At 48.7% G+C, this 19,902-nt stretch overlaps 1 protein-coding gene and 1 pseudogene across 1 annotated transcript in view; one reads left to right on the top strand and one right to left on the bottom strand.

Annotated features, from left to right (window-relative positions):
• Positions 1-19,902, bottom strand: part of Zan (zonadhesin) — a 98,083-nt gene that overhangs the window by 7,864 nt on the left and 70,317 nt on the right. Inside the window, 11 exon segments of the mRNA XM_045142839.1 lie at positions 246-373; positions 482-522; positions 524-681; positions 1,947-2,086; positions 3,082-3,258; positions 4,564-4,735; positions 7,464-7,593; positions 8,489-8,733; positions 9,285-9,426; positions 11,655-11,872; positions 16,617-16,915. Of these exon segments, the coding sequence (XP_044998774.1) occupies positions 246-373; positions 482-522; positions 524-681; positions 1,947-2,086; positions 3,082-3,258; positions 4,564-4,735; positions 7,464-7,593; positions 8,489-8,733; positions 9,285-9,426; positions 11,655-11,872; positions 16,617-16,915 (1,850 nt within the window).
• On the top strand, positions 14,974-15,750 carry LOC101605982 (annotated as a pseudogene).

Genomic DNA, 19,902 nt, shown 5'->3' with positions numbered 1-19,902 from the left:
TGTTGCACTTATGGCCACTCAAGACCCTGCTCCGCAGCTGCCTGTATGCCTCTGGGAAAAACTGATGAGCAGCGGCCCCAGGGTGGCCAGTAACCACAACAACAGATGCTTAGGGACCCGTAAGTCCTCTCCTTTTTGCCCTTCCCTAAAAGGGGAGACACACACTTCCTAACAAACAGCAAGAGTCCCACGCAGAGGACAGGGAGTTGACCCTTGGTCTGGAGCTGAGAGGGACCCAGGCTCACCTCGGAAGCAGCCTCGGGTGAAGTTACCCAGGGTGCAGATCTCCCCGGCTCTGCAGCCGAAGGGCTCACACGTCAGGATCCCCAGGCTGATGCAGGTGCAGTGCTGGGAACAGTCCTCGGTCACAAAGCTGTCACCCAGCTAGAAGAGAAGAAGGGCCAAGAGGAGACATTCTAGATACATCTGGGAGCTGACTCTCTATGGCTTGGCTTCTAGAATCTCCCACCGCCGTCTGGACCTTATAGTAGACACCATTGCTAGTGCAGCCACAGTTTGCCACTGGGAGGCTCTGGGTGCCACTGTAGGCGTATCCTGGGAGGTTGGCACAGCCTTCCACGCAGGGGCCCTCACAGTCCTTGGGGGCCACTGGCTTGACACAGGATGTAGGGCACGGTGCCATGCAGCTCTGATACACAGTATTGGCTGGACACGTCATAGCTGAGGGGACAGAGGTGTTTGTTAGGATCTGGCCAGGCTTGGAGACAAACAGAGCCAGCAAGCTGAGCCATCTTCCCAGCCCTGTCTCAAGGGTTTGTCTGGGACATGACGGAAACATACAAGCAAAGGTAGACAGTGGGAAGCCAGGTGTGGTGGCAGGAAGATCATCATGAGTTTGAGGCCAGCCTGATCTACATAGTGAGTTCAAAGGCAGCCTGGAATACCGAGTGAACCCCGATGGGCTAAAGAGATGGCTCACTTTCTCTACAAAATGACGGCCTGAGGGGCCCTCGAAAGTTCAAAATCTCCAGATCCCACATAAAACAGCTGGACATGGCTATGTGCCCCAGTAATCCCAGTCCTGAAGGGGAGCAAAGACCCAAGAATCTTGAGAGTCCTGCAAGCTCCGGAATCAGTAGAGACCCCACCCCACCCCCAGCTCATAACAAGACCAGAAAGATGACCAGTGGAGTGGTTCACCTGACATTCCTCCACAACCCCCTTCACAGATGCTACATATATGTGCATACAACACACACATACACCAAAACTAAATAATAAATAAAAACAACCAAACAAATAAAAACATGGAGGCTGTAGAGATGGCTTAGTGGTTAAAGGCGATTGCCTGCGAAGCCTAAGGACCCATGTTCAACTCTTCAGATCCCACAAAAGCCAGATGCACAAAGGTGAGGCAAGCGCAAGGCCGCACATGCCCACTAGGTGGCGCAAGTGTCTGGCGTTTTGTTTCAGTGGCTGAGGTCCTGGTGTTCCAATTTTCCCTCTCTCTCTTTCTCTCTAAAATATATATTTTTTAATATTTTATTTATTTATTTATTTAGGAGTGACAGACACACAGAGAGACACATAGAGGGAGAGAGAGAGAATGGGCGCGCCAGGGCTTCCAGCCTCTGCAAACGAACTCCAGACGCGTGCGCCCCCCTGTGCATCTGGCTAACGTGGGACCTGGGGAACCGAGCCTCGAACCGGGGTCCTTAGGCTTCACAGGCAAGCGCTTAACCGCTAAGCCATCTCTCCAGCCCTAAAATATTTTTTTTTAATTATAAGAAAAGATGGGAGGAGGAGCATCATGATGGGGAAGGAAGGGGGAAGGATGGGTATGCTGGAATCATGCACTGCCTTGCTCTTGGTGATGGAAGGATCAGAAGAAGCCCAAAGTGAAGTCGGTGGAGGGGGCAGAGTCGAGCAGAGGATGGCCTGGCAGAGGGGTTAGGATCAGCTGCTCCACGGTAGCAGGGTCTTACCACAGTGGGTCTGGTTCCTCCAGTTGGCCAGGCTGGCACCCGACTCCTGGCAAATGATGGCGTAGCCACTGAGGACTCGGCACCGGAGTTCTTCTTCCTCTTCGGGGTCCTGGGCGGTGCACGTGTCAGACACACAGTGGCTGCGGTGGAAGGGGAGGGTCGGAGAAGGAGCGCTGTCAGAGAGGGCGAGGCGAAGAGAAGAGACGCAGTCTTGTGGATAAAGGGCCTGGGAGGGGGCTGAGGGGATGACGCCCTGGGTGGAAAAAGCTTGAGGATGTGAGTTTGGATCCCCAGCACCCGTGCGAAAAGCCGAGCATGGTGCTGTGCGCCCGTAATCCTAGCACTGGGAGGCTGAGGCGGGAGGAGCTCTGTGAGTTCAAGGCCACCCTAGACTACAGAGTAAATTGCAGCTTGGCCTAGGTTGGATTGAGAGCCTGGCTCAGGCCAGGTGTGGTGGCACACGCCTTGAGTCCCAGCACTGGGGAGGCAGAGGTAGGAGGATCACCATGAGTTCGAGGCCACCCTGAGACTACAGAGTGAATTCCAGGTCAGCCTGGGCTAGAGTGAGACCCTACCTTGAAAAAACAAAGCAAACAAACAAAAACAGAGAGAACCTGGCTCAGAATGAAGGGGTCAGGGGAAGAGAGAGAAAGAGAAAAAAGAGAGAGAAGGAAGGAAGGAAGGAAGGAAGGAAAGAAGGAAGGAAAGAAGGAAGGAAAAACGTAGAAAAACAGGAGTTACTCAATGTTGATCTCTGGCCTCCACATACACACACCTGATGCACTCCCCAACATAGGTGCCACCCCCCACACATATACATGCAAAAGGAAGGAAGGAAGGAAGAAACAAGTCTGGAATCACACAGAAAGGCAGCTGTGTGGAGGGAGAGTTGGAGAGAAAAGAGGCCACAAGTGAAAAATGAAGTGAACCTGGAGGCCGGGGAGATGGGTCTGCAAGCTTCCTGGCAATTTGGATCCTGAGCACTCATGCAAAGTCAGACACACACACACACACACACACACACACACACACACACACACACACGGCCTAGCAGAGCTAGAGAGGGTCAAAGAGGAAAGCCACAGCAGGCATCTCTGAACCATTGTTGCAGGTCCTGAGCCTGTCTGTGACTCACTCCTGGAAGAGCTCTGGGGACACAATCTGGTGACAGGCAGCAAAGGGGCCCTGGGGGTCCACCAGCACACTGCAGGCCTGGGCGCTTCTGATGGATGCCAGCCGCTCTGGGCTGCATTCCGACGAGAAGAAGCTAAATCGTTTCTCCTCTTGCTCTTCCTCCTCTTCTTGCAGGGCCCTGAAGCAGAGAGGCCAAAGACTAGGTGAGGCCCTGGCAGGAGGGTGTGTGGGGGTGAACTTGAACTTGGGGAGGAAGAATAGTCATGGGTGACGCTAAGGGAAGGAAGGACAAAGACATCAATGGGGATCTGCAACACACAGGTACTGACATTGGCCATAAGGAGATCACATGACAGGCGGTAGGTACCTGTGGCTAGGTGGGGGATATAGCTCAGTGGTAGAATGTTTGCCCACAATACACCACTATGGTGGGGGCTGGGGAGTGGTTCAGCAGTCAAGTATCTGCTTAAAAGCTATCAGTGAGGGGCTGAGGGTATGACTCCGCTGTAGGGTACTTGTCTAGAACCTCCCAGTTAAGAGGCAGGAGATTGGAACATGGCTAAGCAACAGAGCACCTGCCTAGAATCCCCCAGTGAGGGGCTGGGGGCATGGCTCAGTGGTAGAGCTCCTGCCTAGAATCCCCCAGTGAGGGGCTGGGGGCATGGCTCAGTGGTAGAGCTCCTGCCTAGAATCTCCAGTGAGGGGCTGGGGTGTGGCTCAGTGGTAGAGCTCCTGCCTAGAATCCCCCAGTGAATGGGCTGGGTTGTGGCTCTGTGATAGAGCTCCTGCCTAGAATCCCCCAGTGAGGGGCTGGGGTGTGGCTCAGTGGTAGAGCTCCTGCCTAGAATCCCCCAGTGAGGGGCTGGGGGCGTGACTCAGTGGTAGAGCTCCTGCCTAGAATCCCCCAGAGAGGGGCTGGGGACGTGGCTCAGTGGTAGAGCTCCTGCCTAGAATCCCCAGTGAGGGGCTGGGGTGTGGCTCAGTGGTAGAGCTCCTGCCTAGAATCCCCCAGTGAATGGGCTGGGTTGTGGCTCTGTGATAGAGCTCCTGCCTAGAATCCCCCAGTGAGGGGCTGGGGGCGTGACTCAGTGGTAGAGCTCCTGCCTAGAATCCCCCAGAGAGGGGCTGGGGACGTGGCTCAGTAGCAGAGCTCCTGCCTAGAATCCCCCAGTGAGGGGCTGGGGACGTGGCTCAGTGGCAGAGCTCCTGCCTAGAATCCCCAGTGAGGGTCTGGGGCAGTGGCTCAGTGGTAGAGCTCCTGCCTAGAATCCCCCAGTGAGGGGCTGGGGGCGTGGCTCAGTGGTAGAGCTCCTGCCTAGAATCCCCCAGTGAGGGGCTGGGGGTGTGGCTCAGTGGTACAATGCTTGGCTAGAATCTCAGGTAAGACTGGGGGCATGAATTCACTGTAATGTGCATAAAGGCACAAGTTTAATACCCCACCAGTACAAGAGTCTTGTTCATCTTCCCAAGCCCCAGCCATCACCTTGGGAAGCGCAAGAGGACATTCTCTGGCTTCACCTCCCAACTGTTGCCAAAGACATTGATGCTTGTGGTGAGCTCTCCAGAAGGCAACATGAAATCGTTGTTGTAGTTTTTGTCATAGAACCCACACAGGCCACGGACCAGTCCCTGGTACATGGAGGGCAGGTTGATCACTGCAGGAAGAAGGGGGGCAGGGGTGTCCTGGGGTGAGCTCCACAATTCTGTGCTCCCCACCTTCTCCTAGGTCTCCCTCCTAAGCTGGGGGCCACTACCCGGCACTTCTCCTATCCCCATGATTTGCTTATCTGCGCTGTTTTCCCAACTCCATTAGAAAAATGGGGCTTCTTTTTCTTTCTTCTTTTTTTTTTAGAGATAAATTTTTTTTAATATTTATTGATTTGGGAGAGAAAGAGGTAGAGAGAAGGAGAGAATGGGCATACCAGGCCTTCCAGCCACTGCAAACAAACTCTAGATGCATGTGCTCCCTTGTGCATCTGGTTTATGTGGATACGGAGAATTAAACCTGGATCCTTAGGCTTTGAAGGCAAATGCTTTAACCACTAAGCCATCTCTCCAGCCCTTCTTTTTCTAATTAATTAATTTTTAGAGGAGAGAGAATTGGCACAGGAGGACCTCAGCCACTTGAAATCCAACTCCAGATGCTTGTGCCACCTAGTGGACACGTGAGACTTTGCGCTTGCCTCACCTTTTGGACATCTGGCTTACTTGAGATCTAGAGAGTCGAACATGGGTCCTTAGGCTTCACAGGCAAGCGCCTTAACTACTAAGCCATCTTTCCAGCCCAGAGGCTTCCTTTTCTGTATATGTGGTTTTGATTTGTTTTTTCAAGGTAGGGTCTCACTTTAGCCGGGCTAACCTGGAATTCACATTGTAATCTCAGGGTGGCCTCGAACTCATGGCAATCCTCCTACCTCTGTGTTCCATGAGCTAGGATTAAAGGTGTGCACCATGCCTGCATTGTTTCATGTGTTTGTATATTTGTATGTGTGTGGGCATTTGTGTGCAGGTGAACACGTGTGTGCATGGGTGTGGTGTCTAGAGCCACACATCTTTTCTGAGACAGGGGCTCTCATTGGCCTGGAGTTCAGTAATTAGGCAAGACTGGCTGACCTCCTCAGAAAAAGCTTTTAAAAATGTTTTATTTATTCATTCATTCATTTGAGAGAGAGAAAGGCAGACAGAGAATGGGTACGCCAGGGCCTCTAGCCACTGCAAAGGAACTCCAGATGCATGGGCCACTTTGTGCATCTGGCTTTACTTGGATACTGGGGAATCGAACCTGGGTTCTTTGGGTTTGTACGCAAGTGCCTGGTATACCATCTCTCTAGCTTAGAAAGGGCATTTTATGTCCATTCTGGGAATCAAACTCAGGTTCCAATGCTTGCAAAGCAAACAATTCACTGAGTTATCTTCCCAGACCTTTTTTTTTTTTTTAAGGTACAGTCTTACCCTAGCCCAGGCTGACCTGGAATTCACTATGTAGTCTCAGGATAGCCTCAAATTCATGGTGATCCTCCTACCTCGGCCTGAGTGCCGGGATGACAGGCATGCTCCACCATGTCCTGTGTGCATGATGCTGGAGATCAAACCCAGGGCTTTGCACAAGCTAGGCAGGCACTCTACCAAGTGATCCACATCTCCAGGCAGGGCCTCTAGCCACTGCAAATGAACTCCAGATGCATGCACCACTTTGTGCATCTGGCTTTACATGGGCACTGGAGAATTAAACGTAGGCCATCAGACTTTGCAAGCAAGTGCCTTTAACTAATGAGCAATCTCTTTAGTTCTGGTTTTGTCTTTTTGGGACAGGGTCTCATGTAGCCTTGCTGGCCTCAAACTCTTAACCTTCTTTTTTTTTTTTTTTTGAAGTAGGGTTTTGTTGTAGCTCAGGCTGACCTGTAATTTTGCAGGCACACGCCTTAACCACTAAGCCATCTCTCTACACCCCCCAACACCTTTTTTTTTTTTTTTTGTTCTTTCGAGGTAGGGACTCACTCTAGCTCGGGCTGACCTGGAATTCACTATGTAGTTTCAGGGTGGCCTTGAATTCACAGTGATCCTCCTACCTCTGCCTTCCCAGTGCTGAGATTAAAGGCATGCACCACCATGACTGGCCTTAAACTCTTTTTTAAATAAAATATTTAATTTATTTAAGAGAAAGAGGCAGCGATGGAGGGAGAGAGAGAATGGGCACTCTAGGGCCTCTAGCCACAGCAAAAAAAAAACCTTCAGGCACATGCGCCACCTTGTGCATCTGGCTTACATGGGTACTAGGTAATTGAACCTGGGTCCTTTGACTTAGCCAGTAAACACTTTAACTGTTAAGCTATCTCTCCAGCCCTGGCCTCAAACTCTATTTTATTTTATTTTTATTTTTATATTATGTTTTTTGTTAGTTTTTATTTATTTATTTGAGAGCAACACAGAAAGAGGCAGACAGAGAGAATGGGCATGCTGGGGCCTCCAGCCACTGCAAACAAACTCTAGATGTGTGCGCCCCCTTGTGCATCTGGCTAACGTGGGTCCTGGGGAATCGAGCCTTGAACCCGGTCTTTAGGCTTCACAGGCAAGTGCTTAACCACTAAGCCATCTCTCCAGCCCCCTGGCCTCAAACTCTTGATCCTCTTGCCTCTGTCCCCACAAATGCTGAGGTTATAGGCATGCACCGCCATACATCACCCCAGTTTTGTTTTTTGTCTTGTTTTCAGACAGGGTCTTTCTACGTAACCCTAGCTGCACTGTGACCCACTCCATAGTCCACGCTGACCTCCAAGTAACAGCATTCCTCCTGCCTCTACCTCCTCCTGAGAGCTGAGATCACAGGCATGAGCTGCCACACTGGGCTCGGAAACAGCTCTTCCCCTGCCCCATCCCGGTTACCTAGACTATGAATTCCATCAAAGGTCACAACCATTTCAAAATCAGTTATCAAATACAGCTGCTGGGCCCGAAAGATAATGCGTAGATGCTCATCAGGAGTGTAGGGGAGCTCCACCTTCTGATTGTTGACCTGGAAAAGGAAGAAAGTAACTTCAGGGTGTGCTGGGCACAACCTGAGCCTCGGCTGCTTTGGGCATTCCTGTCTTTGTCCTTATCTCCTTATCCCTTCATGACTTCATTCCATGCATGAGACAATCCCACAGGCTTTTCTACCCTTCATTCAAAGACGCCCCCACCAAGGGGTCAACTCTCCTTTGTCCTACTCCCGCCCCCCACTTCTTACTTGAAAAATATTAGCATGGTAGGCGCACATGCCCCACCTTCATGTATGTGTGGTACATGTGCAAGTGCACATACATGTTCATGTTCATATGTGTGTGTGTGTGAGCATGTGGAGGCCTTAGGTCAATGGTGAGTGTCTCCTTCAATTGCTTGTTTATTTTTTCAAGGTAGGGTCTCACTCTGGTCCAGGCTGACCTGGAATTCCCTATGTAGTCTCAGGGTGGCCTTGAACTCACAGCGATCCTCCTTCCTCTGCCTCCTGTGTGCTGGGATTAAAGGCATGTGCCACCATGCTGGGCTTAATTTTTTTAAAATATTTATTTAGAAGAGACAGAGAATGGGCATGCCAGGGCCTTTAGCCACTGAAAACCAACTCCGGATGCAAGTTCCACTTTGTGCATCTGGCTTACATGGGTACCAGGGGACTTAGGTCCTTAAGCTTCCCAGGCAAGCACCTTCACCGCTAAGCCATTTCTCCAGCTCCCCTTTGACCATTTGCTCAATCCCACTTCCTTCCTCCACCCTTCCCCACGAAGTCACATTGACTCTGGCTTCTGGAGTCAGCCCGAGTCTACTGGGAACTTCTTGGTGATAGGGTGCTCTAGCTGCACCAGCTCCAGGAGGTCTCCCATGGCCCAGGTGGCTTCCCCAGAATCCTCCAGGCTGGACTTCTGATTACTAACCAAAACTTCTAGGCCCTTTAGAAACTGGACTTTGTAGTCATAGACGACAGTGGTCACTTCATGCAAGAGCGGGCTCCCTCTCCGGGACATTTTGTTGCGCCCTTTCACGAGCAGGCGTTCTATTCCTTCTGGAAGCTTGTCTACTGTCTTGACGAGAATGTAGCTCATCTGACCCAAGAAGCGGTACTGTACTTTATCAAACGTGCGGTAATAGGGGTCGCCAAAGACGGTACATTTGTCCAATCCTGCCAAGAAGCGAAAACGCTGAAGAGACCCAGCCTAGCCGCTGGATCCCTAGAAGCTCCCTCCGACTGTGGTATCTTCCGTCACCTCCCTCTTACTTAGACTCATTCTTTTTTTTTTTTTTTGTTTTGTTTTTTTGAGGTAGGGTCTCACTCTAGCTCAGGCTGACCTGGAATTCACTATGGAGTCTCAGGGTGGCCTCGAACTCATGGCGATCCTCCTACCTCTGCCTCCCAAGTGCTGGGATTAAAGACGTGCGCCACCACGCCCGGCTTAGGCTCATTCTTTAAAAAAAAAATAATTAATTTATTTGAGATAGATAGAGAATGGGCATAACAGGGCCTCTAGTCGCTGCAAATGAACCCCAGACACATGCGCCACCTTGTGCATCTGGCTTACGTGGGCACTAGGGAATCGAACCTGGGTCCTTAGGCTTCCCAGGCAAGCACCTTAAGCACTAAGCCATCTCTCCAGCCATAGACCCATTCTTGTCCTGCCTCTGGTTCTTGCCCCACCAGTACACTCTGTCTACCTTTCTCCTTGGCTTTCTGACGGTCAGGGGCGCAGCTGCTCGTGGTGTCGTCATTCTGTCGGCAGTGGGTCCCCACGGGGCAGTAGAAGTTCTGGCACTGAGAAGTCCCTCCTGTGCAGACGCAGCTCTGGGTACAGCCCCTGGAAATCCAGGTCTTGCCTGTCTGCAGAAGCCACCAGAAGAGACAGAAAGTGAGGACCAAAGGTTCAAGCCTTGTCCTCCTCTCTGCAGACTTACAACTGCCCCTTGTACTTGCAGCTTCCACAGTCACTGGGACAACCAACCACAGATGGAAAACGTTTTTTGGGGGGGAAAAAAAATGCTCCTCTCTTTCTCCACCTGCCTCTTTCTCTCAAATAAATACAAATTAAAAAAAAAAAAATAGGGCTGGAGAGATGGCTTAGCTGTTAAGCACTTGCCTGTGAAGCCTAAGGACCCCGGTTCGAGGCTCAATTCCCCAGGTCCCACGTTAGCCAGATGCACATGGAGGCGCATATGTCTGGAGTTCGTCTGCAGTGGCTGGAGGCCCTGGAGCAACCATTCTCTCTCTCTCTCTCTCTGCCTCTTTCTCTATCTCTCTGTTGCTCTCAAATAAATAAATAAAAATGAACAAATTAAAAAAAATTAATTAAAGGAAGCCAGGCAAGGTGGTGCACACCTTTAATCCCAGCACTCGGGAGGCAGAGGTAGAGGATCGCTATGAGTTCAAGGCCACCCTGAGAGTCCGTAGTACATTCCAGGTCAACCTGGGCTAGAGTGAGTTGAAAGAACAACAACAAAAAACCCTAAAAATTAAAGGGGCTAGAGAGATGGCTTAGTGGTTAAGGCACTTGCCTGTGAAGCCTAAGAACCCATGTTTGACTCTCCAGCTCCCATGTAAGCCAGGCGCACAAAGGTGAGGCAAGTGTGCCAGGTCACACACATGTACAAGGTGGTGCATGCATCTGGAGTTCGAATGCAGTGGCTGTAGGCCCTGGCATGCCAATTCTCATTCTCTTTCTCTCTCTTTCTTAAAGTTATCTTTGTGGTGCATGTCTTTAATCCTAACACTCAGGAGGCAGAGGTAGGAGGATCGCTGTAACTTCAAGGGCAGCTCAAGGCCAGCCCAAGACTACATAGTGAAGTCCAGGTCAGCCTGGGCTAGAACAAAACCCTACCTGGAACTTGCCCCCCCCCAAAAAAATTATGTTTGATCATATGTTATGTGTATGCATGGGCACGTGCCTACATGTCACATGGAGGTCAGGACACCGCCTCAGGTGTCAGTCCTAGCCTTCCACCTTGTCTGAGGCAGGCTCTCCTGCTGTTGGCTGCTGTGAACGCCAGGCCAGCCAGCCCTTGGGCTTTCAGGATTCTTCGGTCTATGCCTCCCATCTTGCTGCAGTAGAGCCGGGGTTACACACGCATGGTCTTGCGTTTGGTTTTAGGTGGGTTCTGGGGATCCAAACTCAAGTTGTCACACTTGGGCAGCAAACACGTAACTCCAAGCCACCTCTCCAGCCACATTTTGATCTTTCTTTTTTTAAAAAAAAAAAAAAATATATATATATATTTAGGGGCTGGAGAGATGGCTTAGTGATTAAGCGCTTGCCTGTGAAGCCTAAGGACCCCAGTTCAAGGCTCGATTCCCCAGGATCCACATTAGCCAGATGCCCAAGGGGGCGCACGCATCTGGAGTTCGTTTGCAGTGGCTGAAGGCCATGGAGCGCCCATTCTCTCTCTCTCTGTGTCCCTTTCTCTGTCTGTCACTGTCAAATAAATAAATCAAAATAAACAAAAAATTAATATATATATATTTAAATCATTGATTTATTTGTTTGAGATAGAGAATGGGCGTGCCAGGGCTTTCAGCCACTGTAAGTGAACTCCAGATGCATGCACCACCTTGTGCATCTGGCTTACATGGGTCCTGGGGAATCAAACCAAGGTCCTTTGGCTTTACAGGCAAGCGCCTTAACCATTAAGCTATCTGTCCAGCCCCTTGGCTTGTTTTTCTGAGACTGGGTCTTATATAGCATCAAAATCACTACGTGTCCAAGGATGAGGACAAACTTGAACTCTGGATCCTCCCATCTCCACTTCCCAAGTGCTGGGATTACAGGCACGCATCACCCAGCCCCGCTTGTTCTTGGTGTCCTACACATATTGCTCAGGAGAGACTACTTGGACCCATTTTACAGATGGGGAAAGTGGGACAGCAGACACTACCCTGCACCAAAGTCCCGCTTCTCTTTATCATACTTTACAGAGTCTCTGTTATTGGATTCCTCATATCAAAGCCCTAGTGTATTTTTCATCATCCCTCATACCCCAGGGCCAGCTGCGCAGACAAGAGCAGACCGGGCTAGGAGACACAGGGGAAAGGAGCAAACGGCCTCCATGCCCACTCACCGGGATGAAAGTACCCTGATCATCTTTGCAGCCACACTGACTCCTTGGAATACACTTGTCCTCATTCAGCACATAGCCCGGATGACAGATGCAGCCCTCCACACAAACGAAGGGGACTTTGGTGCTGGTGCCCTCGCAGCGGCCATCCAGGTTCGAGCAGGAGGGTAAACAGAAGGGAAGGCAGCTGGTGTAACTGGTGTGAGCTGGGCATTCCTTAGCTATGGGGTGGAGAGGGAGCAGGGTAAGCTCACAGGGCTAGTGGGGCCCCTAGAAAGTAAAGGCTACAGCCATCAGGCTGTGGGGACTGACCAACAGGACTTGGGGCTCCCCTTTTTATTATTCAGTCAGCAAATGGTTATTGGACATAAGCTGTGTGCAAATCCCTGAAGAAGGAAGGAAAGTAAGAATAAATCTCAGAATCCTGCTGGAACTGAGCTGATCACCTCCTCCATGCAGACCAGCTGACAGAAAGCTGAAAGAAGCCATTTTGCATGCAGTTCAATGGGAGAGAGAGAAATCACCAGTGAAGATACTCAACAGTGGACACTGCAAGCCTTATAATTTTCCAGCCAGGACAAATGAGCCAACAGGTGCAATAGTGACATGTATGTCATTGTGGAAACCAACTGCCCACTAATTGGACTGGAGGCCCGCTCCATGGGAGGGAATACATCCCTGATATTGACAACTTAAAACAGGGGTAGTCATGAGCCCTAGGGGTGTAATGTTTGCTGCTGTCTGGCTAAATGTATATACTATGCTCATCAAACTGCCCAGTAAGCACTTCTGTTAATGTTCACACCCTTATATTAATGCTACTCTCACTTTTGGTAGAGAATCTTCTCTTTTTAGATGACAGTGACCTTGGGACGACTCAGAAGGTATCATGGTGACGGAAAGAAATGACTGGAGTGCTCAGTACTGCAATATCTCTATCACACCTTCCAAGGCTCAGGGTCTATTGCAGAAGAGGTGGAAAGAATGTAAGAACCAAAGGAAGGGTAGGACTCCTTACAACGTGCTCCCCCAGACACAAAATGGCCTGGATATTCATGGCCTCACAGTGCATGACACTACCTACACAAGACCATCATAAGAGGAGGAAAAGATCATGACATCAATAGTAAAAAAAGAGACTGATTGAGATGGGGAGTGGGTATGATGGAGCATGGAGTTTCAAAGGGGAAAGTGGAGGTGGGGGGAAGGGAGGGTTTTACCATGGGGTATTTTTTATAATCAGGGAAGTTGTTAATAAACATTTGGAAGAAGAGCCGGGTATGGTGGCGAACACCTTTAATCCCAGCACTCGGGAGGCAGAGGTAGGAGGATCGCTGTGACTTCACGGCCACCCTGAGACTACAGTGTGAATTTCAGGTCAGCCTGGACTAGAGTGAAACCCTACCTCAAAAAAACAAAAAATAGCCGGGCGTGGTGGCGCACGCCTTTAATCCCAGCACTCGGGAGGCAGAGGTAGGAGGATCGCCATGAGTTCGAGGCCACCCTGAGACTACATAGTGAATTCCAGGTCAGCCTGAGCCAGAGTGAGACCCTACCTCGAAAAACAAAAATAAATAAATAAATAAATAAATTGGAAGAAAAAAAAAAAAGAATAAATCTCAGGCTGGAGAGATGGCTTAGTGGTTAAGGTGCTTGCCTGCAAAGCCAAAGGACCCAGGTTCGATTCCCCAGGACCCACATAAGCCAGATGCACAAGGTGGTACATGCAACTGGAGTTTGCAGTGGCTGGAGGCCCGGGTGCGCCCATTCTCTCCCTCCCTCCCTTCCTCTCTCTTTCTCTCGTGCAAATAAAAATTAAAAAAAGAATGACAGCTAGGGGGATGGCTTAGCAGTTAAGGCACTTGCCTGCAAAGCCAAAGGACCCAAGTTCGATTCCCTAGGGCCCACATAGGCCAGATATACAAGGTGTCTGGAGTTCATTTGCAGTGGCTAGAAGCCCTGGCATGCCCATTCTCTCTCTCTGTCTCTCCCTCTTTCTCTCTGTCAAATAAATAAATAAATAAATAAATAAATAAATAAATAAATAAATAAATAAATGAAAGAAAGAAAAAGAATGAATCTCCCAGTAAATGTTGGCATCAGCCAGCAACCACCACATGACAGGCAGGTGTGTGGGGCCCAGGGCAGCGGGGTGGGCATTCACTCTGTAGGGGAGTTTAAGACAAAGAGCCTATCAGTGGTTAAAGCAGTAGATGCTCAGTCTGAGTACCAGAGTTCCATCATCTTCAGGTAAAAAGCCAGAAGCCATACAGGGCTTCTGCAACCCCAGTAAATTCCAGGAGAATTTCCCTGGAAGTTTTCAGGCAGCCAGCAAAGCACAGCAATAGCCACACCCGGCTGGAGCACAACTTTAATCCCAGCATTTGGGAGGCAGAGGTCTGTAGGAGGATCGCCTTGAGTTCAAGGCCACCCTTGAGAATACAGAGTGAATTCCAGGTCAGCCTGAGCTAGAGTGAAACCTTGCCTCAAAAAAACAAAAAACAAAACATGCAAACTAAAAACGAGAGGGTTAGAGAGATGGCTTACCTGTTAAGGCACTTGTCTGAGAAACCTAAGGCCCTAGGTTTGATTCCCTGGTACCCAAGTAAGCCAGCTACACAAGATGGTGCATGCATCTGGGATTTGTCTGCCATGGCTAGAGGCCCTGATGCACCCAGTATCTCTCTAGCTGCCTCTCTCTCTCAAATAGATAAGATATGAAAAATAAAAATAAAAATAAACTGGGGGCTCAGGAAGATGGCTCACTGGTTAAAAGTGCTTGCTCTGCAAACCTGCCAGTCAGAGTTCAAGTCCCTAGCACCCACACAAAATGGTGTACAGGTCTGGAATCCCAATACTCCCACAGCACTGGGTGGAGGAGCCAAGAGAATTCCCAAGCTCGTGGGCCGGCTAGTCTGTCCTTCCCAGAGGCCATTCACAGGGTCCCTGTTTCAAACAAGGTGGAAGGAGAGGACCAACACCCCAAGGTTGTTCTCTGACCTCCACACACTGTGGCGCGCACACCGTGGCCATACACACGTGCATACAAATCTTTTAAAAAATTGTGTTAAAAATAAAGCCGGGGTGGCAGAGGTGGCAGCAGCAGCGGCGGCGTTGGCAGGGAGGGCGCAGTAGTTGTAGACGCCCGCCGATGCCCAGAGAAGGTGAAGGAGGATAAGATACTGGACAGAAGTAGATGCCTGCCTCATGGTACAGTCTTCCTTTGGGGAAGGTTCCTGCTGGAAAATCTGAAGCAACTAGTGGGTGAATATGATCAAATTTCTCTACCAAGCTGTCAGTCTGATAAAGAAAATCCCTTTTTGTCACCCTAATGAAGCATTCAAACAAGTCCTGTGACTCTTTTCAAGATGAACTTGAAAATTACATTGAAGCACAGCAAGCTAGAGGCCTAGAGCCAGAGACTGCTTTCAGAAGGATGAGAGAGGACTATTTAAAAAATGGCAGGTGCAGAGAAGAGGCTGATCCCAGACCCAGGTATAGAATGGTTGACCCAGGATTTTCATCCGGAACCATCCAGACCCATCCAAGATCATGCAGTATTTCACAAACCGTGGAGAACCGGTTCCCAGCTCCCAACAGCAAGCTGTCACTAGACTCTCTGGGTTACTGTCAGTTTAGCAGGGAGTAGTTCTCAGAATAACCAGTGCCCCTGAACTTTAGTCAGCAAGAATACAGTTGTGGCTCACACAGCCTAGAGTTTGGAGTTCACAAACACCTCTGCTCAGGTTTCAGCTCCAGCGACTCTCATGCCAGTCATAAACATACGCATCCAAAAAGGAAAAGGCGCCTAGAGGAAGACACAGAAAGAACTGAGAAAGGGCGGCCCAAGCATGAGAGAGAAAGTAGTTCTGAGGAAGTGGATTTAAACAAACAAAAGAGCTTCCAAAGAAAGAAACCGAAGGGAGAAACAGAAACTGAACCAGTCAGTACAGAAAAGCTTAAGACTCGAAAAGAGAGAAAAACCCGAGATGAAGCCTCTAAGAGAGAGGACCGCAAGTGTAGAAAGGAGAAGAAGGAACAGGGTGAAGAAAGAATGGAGGAAGAAATGCTCTGGGACCAGTCTATCCTTGGATTTTGAAACTCGTCAATTGGTTCTCCTGGGATTAAATTGAAAAATATTTGAGGAGCTTGGTTTCATGATACTCATGCCACTTATCCTATGTCAAGAGGTATTTTAATTTCTGACAGTGAGCACAAAGTATTTAGTTTGCTTGTTTTCCAGTATGAAAATTACATTTTCTAAAAGCATCATTTACATCTTTCTTACATATAATTTCCCTTTATGAGAGTGGCTCTGCTTTTTGTTAAATTGCTGTGATGGGATTATTTTCCCTTGGGAGACCATTTATTTTAAATTGGAGGATTAACACTTTGCAGAATCTGTGTTTTGGTTGGGTTTGTTTTAGTTTTATGTCAGGTATTTTTATGCTCACTGGTTTTCTATGAAGCAATTTAGACTTCCTTTGTTAGATCTAACTTGCAGCGTTGGAGAGTGAAATACATTATAATAAGCTTATCTTACACACAGTTCCAAAAGTTTCAGCATCTTTACACAAATTCAGTTTCTAATCTGGGAATGTTTATAATAAAGTTCTAATTTCTGAAAAAAAAATAAAGCTGGACGTGGTGGCATATGCCTTTAATCCCAGCACTCGGGAGGCAGAGGTAGGAGGACTGCCTTGAGTTTGAGGCCATCCTGAGAATACAGCGTGAATTCCAGGTCAGCCTGAGCCAGATTGAGACCCTACCTTGAAAAACAAACAAACAAAAAACTATGTTAAAAATAAAATTTTAGCAGGGCAAGTGGGCACATATCTTGTCAGCCCAGCATTCAAGAGGCAGAGCCAGGAATCTCTGAGTTCAAAACCAGCCTGGAATACATAAGGGATACGTGGGGAGAAGAGGGGTTTGGAAGTGGCCTTAGTGACCACAGGGGGCACTCACAGCAGAACATGCTGGTCCTCCAGAGTGGTGGCTCGAGCCCTTTACGCTTGCAGGCATCTGCGAAGGCATTCAGAGCCTCGCAGAGGGCTTGGACGCGATCTCTGGACATGCAGAAGCTGTCCACGCAGTCCCTCAGGAAGGGCTTAGGGTGCACTTGTAAGGTACACGGGGTCCAGACAGGTTTCTTGAGGGCATCTCGGCAGTAGTTATAGGTTTTCACCACGTCATCCAGGGTGCAGTTTTCATTCACAAACTCCTGCTCCACCGGAATCAGCTTGTTACCTTTGGTACTCTGGCAACTGGGACAGGAAAACAAAGTGGCCCGATGAGCTGGGTCTAGCACGTGAGGGGTGGAAAATGGAGGATCAGAAATTCAAGGTCATCCTTGGCTACATAGCAAGTTTGAGGTCAGCCTGGGACACAGGAGACTGTTTCAAATAAACAAAATACAAACATAAGAGAAATCAGGGCTGGAGAGACGGCTCAGAGGTTAAGGCACCTGCCTGCAAAGGCTAAGGACCCAGGTTCCATTCCCACGTAAGTACCCACGTAAGCCAGAAGCACAAGGTGATGCATGTGTCTGGAGTTCGTCTGCAGTGGCTAGAGGCCCTGGTGTGCCCATTCTCTCTTTTAAATAAATAAAGAAAGAAAGGAAGGGAGGAGGGTTCTTAATAGGTTGATATTATATATATGTAAGTACAATGATTGAGATGGGGAGGTAATATGATGGAGAATGGAATTTCAAAGGGGAAAGTGTCAGGGGGGAGGGAGGGAATTACCATGGGATATTTTTTTTTATAATCATGGAAAATGTTAATAAAAATTTAAAAATTTAAAAATTAAAAAGAGAAAAAAAATAAAGTTTTTAAAATATCTTAAAAAGCTGGGTATGGTGGCGCACACCTTTAATTCCAACACTTGGGAGGCAGAGGAAGGAGGATCACTGTGAAGCTGAGGCCACCCTGTGAATACATAGTGAATTTCAGGTCAGCCTGAGCTACAGTGAAACCCTACCTCGAACAACCAAACCAAACAAAAAAAGAAAGAAAGAAAGAAAGAAATCAGTGCAGAGGCAGCCACTGTTCCCCTCGTGTCACAAGGAAGCTGATTTCCATGTAGCTTCTGTTCCTTCTGAAAGCATCTCACACTGAACGTGGAACTCATCACTTTAGCTAGACTAGGCAGCTGGCAAGCCCTAAGGTTTCACCTGTTTCTACCTCCTCGATGCTGGGATTCTGGTCACATGCTGCCATTCTGCCTAGCTTTTTGTTATGAGAGAGGGAGAGAATTGGTGTGCCAGGGTCTCAGCCACTGTAACTGAACTCCAGACACTTGCGTCCCCTAGTGGGCATGTGACCTTGTGTTTGCCTCACCTTTCTGTGTCTGGCTTACGTGGGATCTGAGGAGTTAAACACGGGTCCTTAGGCTTTATAGGCAAGCGCCTTAACCACTGAGTCATCTTGCCAGCCTATGCCTGGTGTTTATGTGGGTTCTGGAGATCCAACTCAGGTCCTCATGCCTGCATGGCAAACATGCTACCCACTGAACTATCTCCCCAGCTTGCTCCTCGGTTTCTAAGAGAAGAATATAAGATGTCCCTAGATAGGATCCTGAGACACCCCTTAATCACACACACAAGGCACATTCTGCTCTTTCCATCCCAGGTGTGTCCTGCAGGGTGGTTCCTAGCTCATGCTGTTGTGCAAAGGTAGGCTGAGCCTGGCATGGGGGCTCACGCCTGTAACCCCCAGCACTTGGGAAATAAAGGTAGGAGGTGATCTTCAACTATGTGGCAAGTTTGAGACCATTATGAGCTATATGAGACCCTGTCTCAACAACAACAACAACAAAAAATTGAAAGGTGGGCTGGAGAGATGGCTTAGTGGTTAAGCACTTGCCTGTGAAGCCTAAGGACCCCGATTCAAGGCTTGATTCCCTAGGACCCACATTAGCCAGATGTACCAGGGGGCGCATGTGTCTGGAGTTCCTTTGCAGTGGCTGGAGGTCCTGGCGCGTCCACTCTCTCTCTATCTGCCTCCTTCTCCCTCCGCCTGTCACTTTCAAATAAATAAATTAAAAAAAAATTTAATGGAAAGGTGCGTGGGGTGGGCACAGCCCTTCCTGCTGACTCAAGACCGGGGGCTGGGGGGCTTCTGTGCGGCTCCACCACGTGGCAGGCATCCTCCTAGACGCTCACATCGGATCCGCGGCTGCCCTACCAAGGACTCGGTGCTCCCGAAAGCACACCTTTTACAGCAGGCTTAACGTTTGCAGCAGAAGGATCTAAAGTTCTGCAACAAGTGCCATTATTACCAGTGATGGGAGAGGAATAAATCCTGCTCAGGCTGCTGGAAATGTTTTTCTAAAGCATGGTTCAGAACTACGAATTATTTATTCCTAGAGATGGCGTTGGAAGTCATTAATACATGTAACTTGGAGCGCAGTTACCGACCAGAGTAAATATTGATGCTTGTTGTTGCTGTAAAACTGAAATCAGGTATTTAAGATACTATGAAACACCAAGAATCAAAGAAACAATGAACGGTGACTCTTCTGTTCCTTGTTGCTCATACTTTTCATAGGAAGTGGGAAGCCTTGAGAGTGGCGGGCACAACCTCCACAGAAGGGGAACCGTTGATGACTGCTACCTCATAACAATTGAGAATTCACTTACGGCCAATGGTTTATCTGACTTGACTAATAATTCTTAGCAAAGAAAAAGTTGGAAAGTTAAAGTTCACTTACTCTCACGTCATACTTGTCTTTGAGTTAAAATATAAAAGGAGCCAGGCGTGGTGGTGCACGCCTTTAATCCCAGCACTCAGGAGGCAGAGGTAGGAGGATCACCGTGAGTTCAAGGCCACCCTGAGACTACATAGTGAATTCCAGGTCAGCCTGGGCTAGAGTGAGACCCTACCTCAAAAAAGAAAAAAATATATATGTATATGGATTATGGGTGACAACTGATGTTATCTTACTTGCAAACTCATAGTTTGATTACTATATAGTCTGATGAAGATAATAGACATTTCAGTAAAAAGCTGTCTTAATTTTTATTTGTTTTTTTGTTCTTTGTTTTTTGAGGTAGGGTCTCAGCTCAGGCTGACCTGGATTTCACTCTGTAGTCTCAGGGCGGCCTCGAACTCACAGGGATCCTCCTACCTCTGCTTCCCGCATGCTGGGATTAAAGGCATGCCTATAAATTTTAATGTCTCATCATGAAGCCAAAAAGTGAATTTTTAGATCTATCCATTGTATCTATGCATTGATGTCTTACACCAAATAT

Source organism: Jaculus jaculus, chromosome 2 (assembly GCF_020740685.1).
Source record: "Jaculus jaculus isolate mJacJac1 chromosome 2, mJacJac1.mat.Y.cur, whole genome shotgun sequence".
Classification (NCBI taxonomy): Eukaryota; Metazoa; Chordata; class Mammalia; order Rodentia; family Dipodidae; genus Jaculus; species Jaculus jaculus.
Note: the sequence above shows the minus strand (reverse complement) of the source record. Positions and strands in the feature narration are given on the sequence as shown.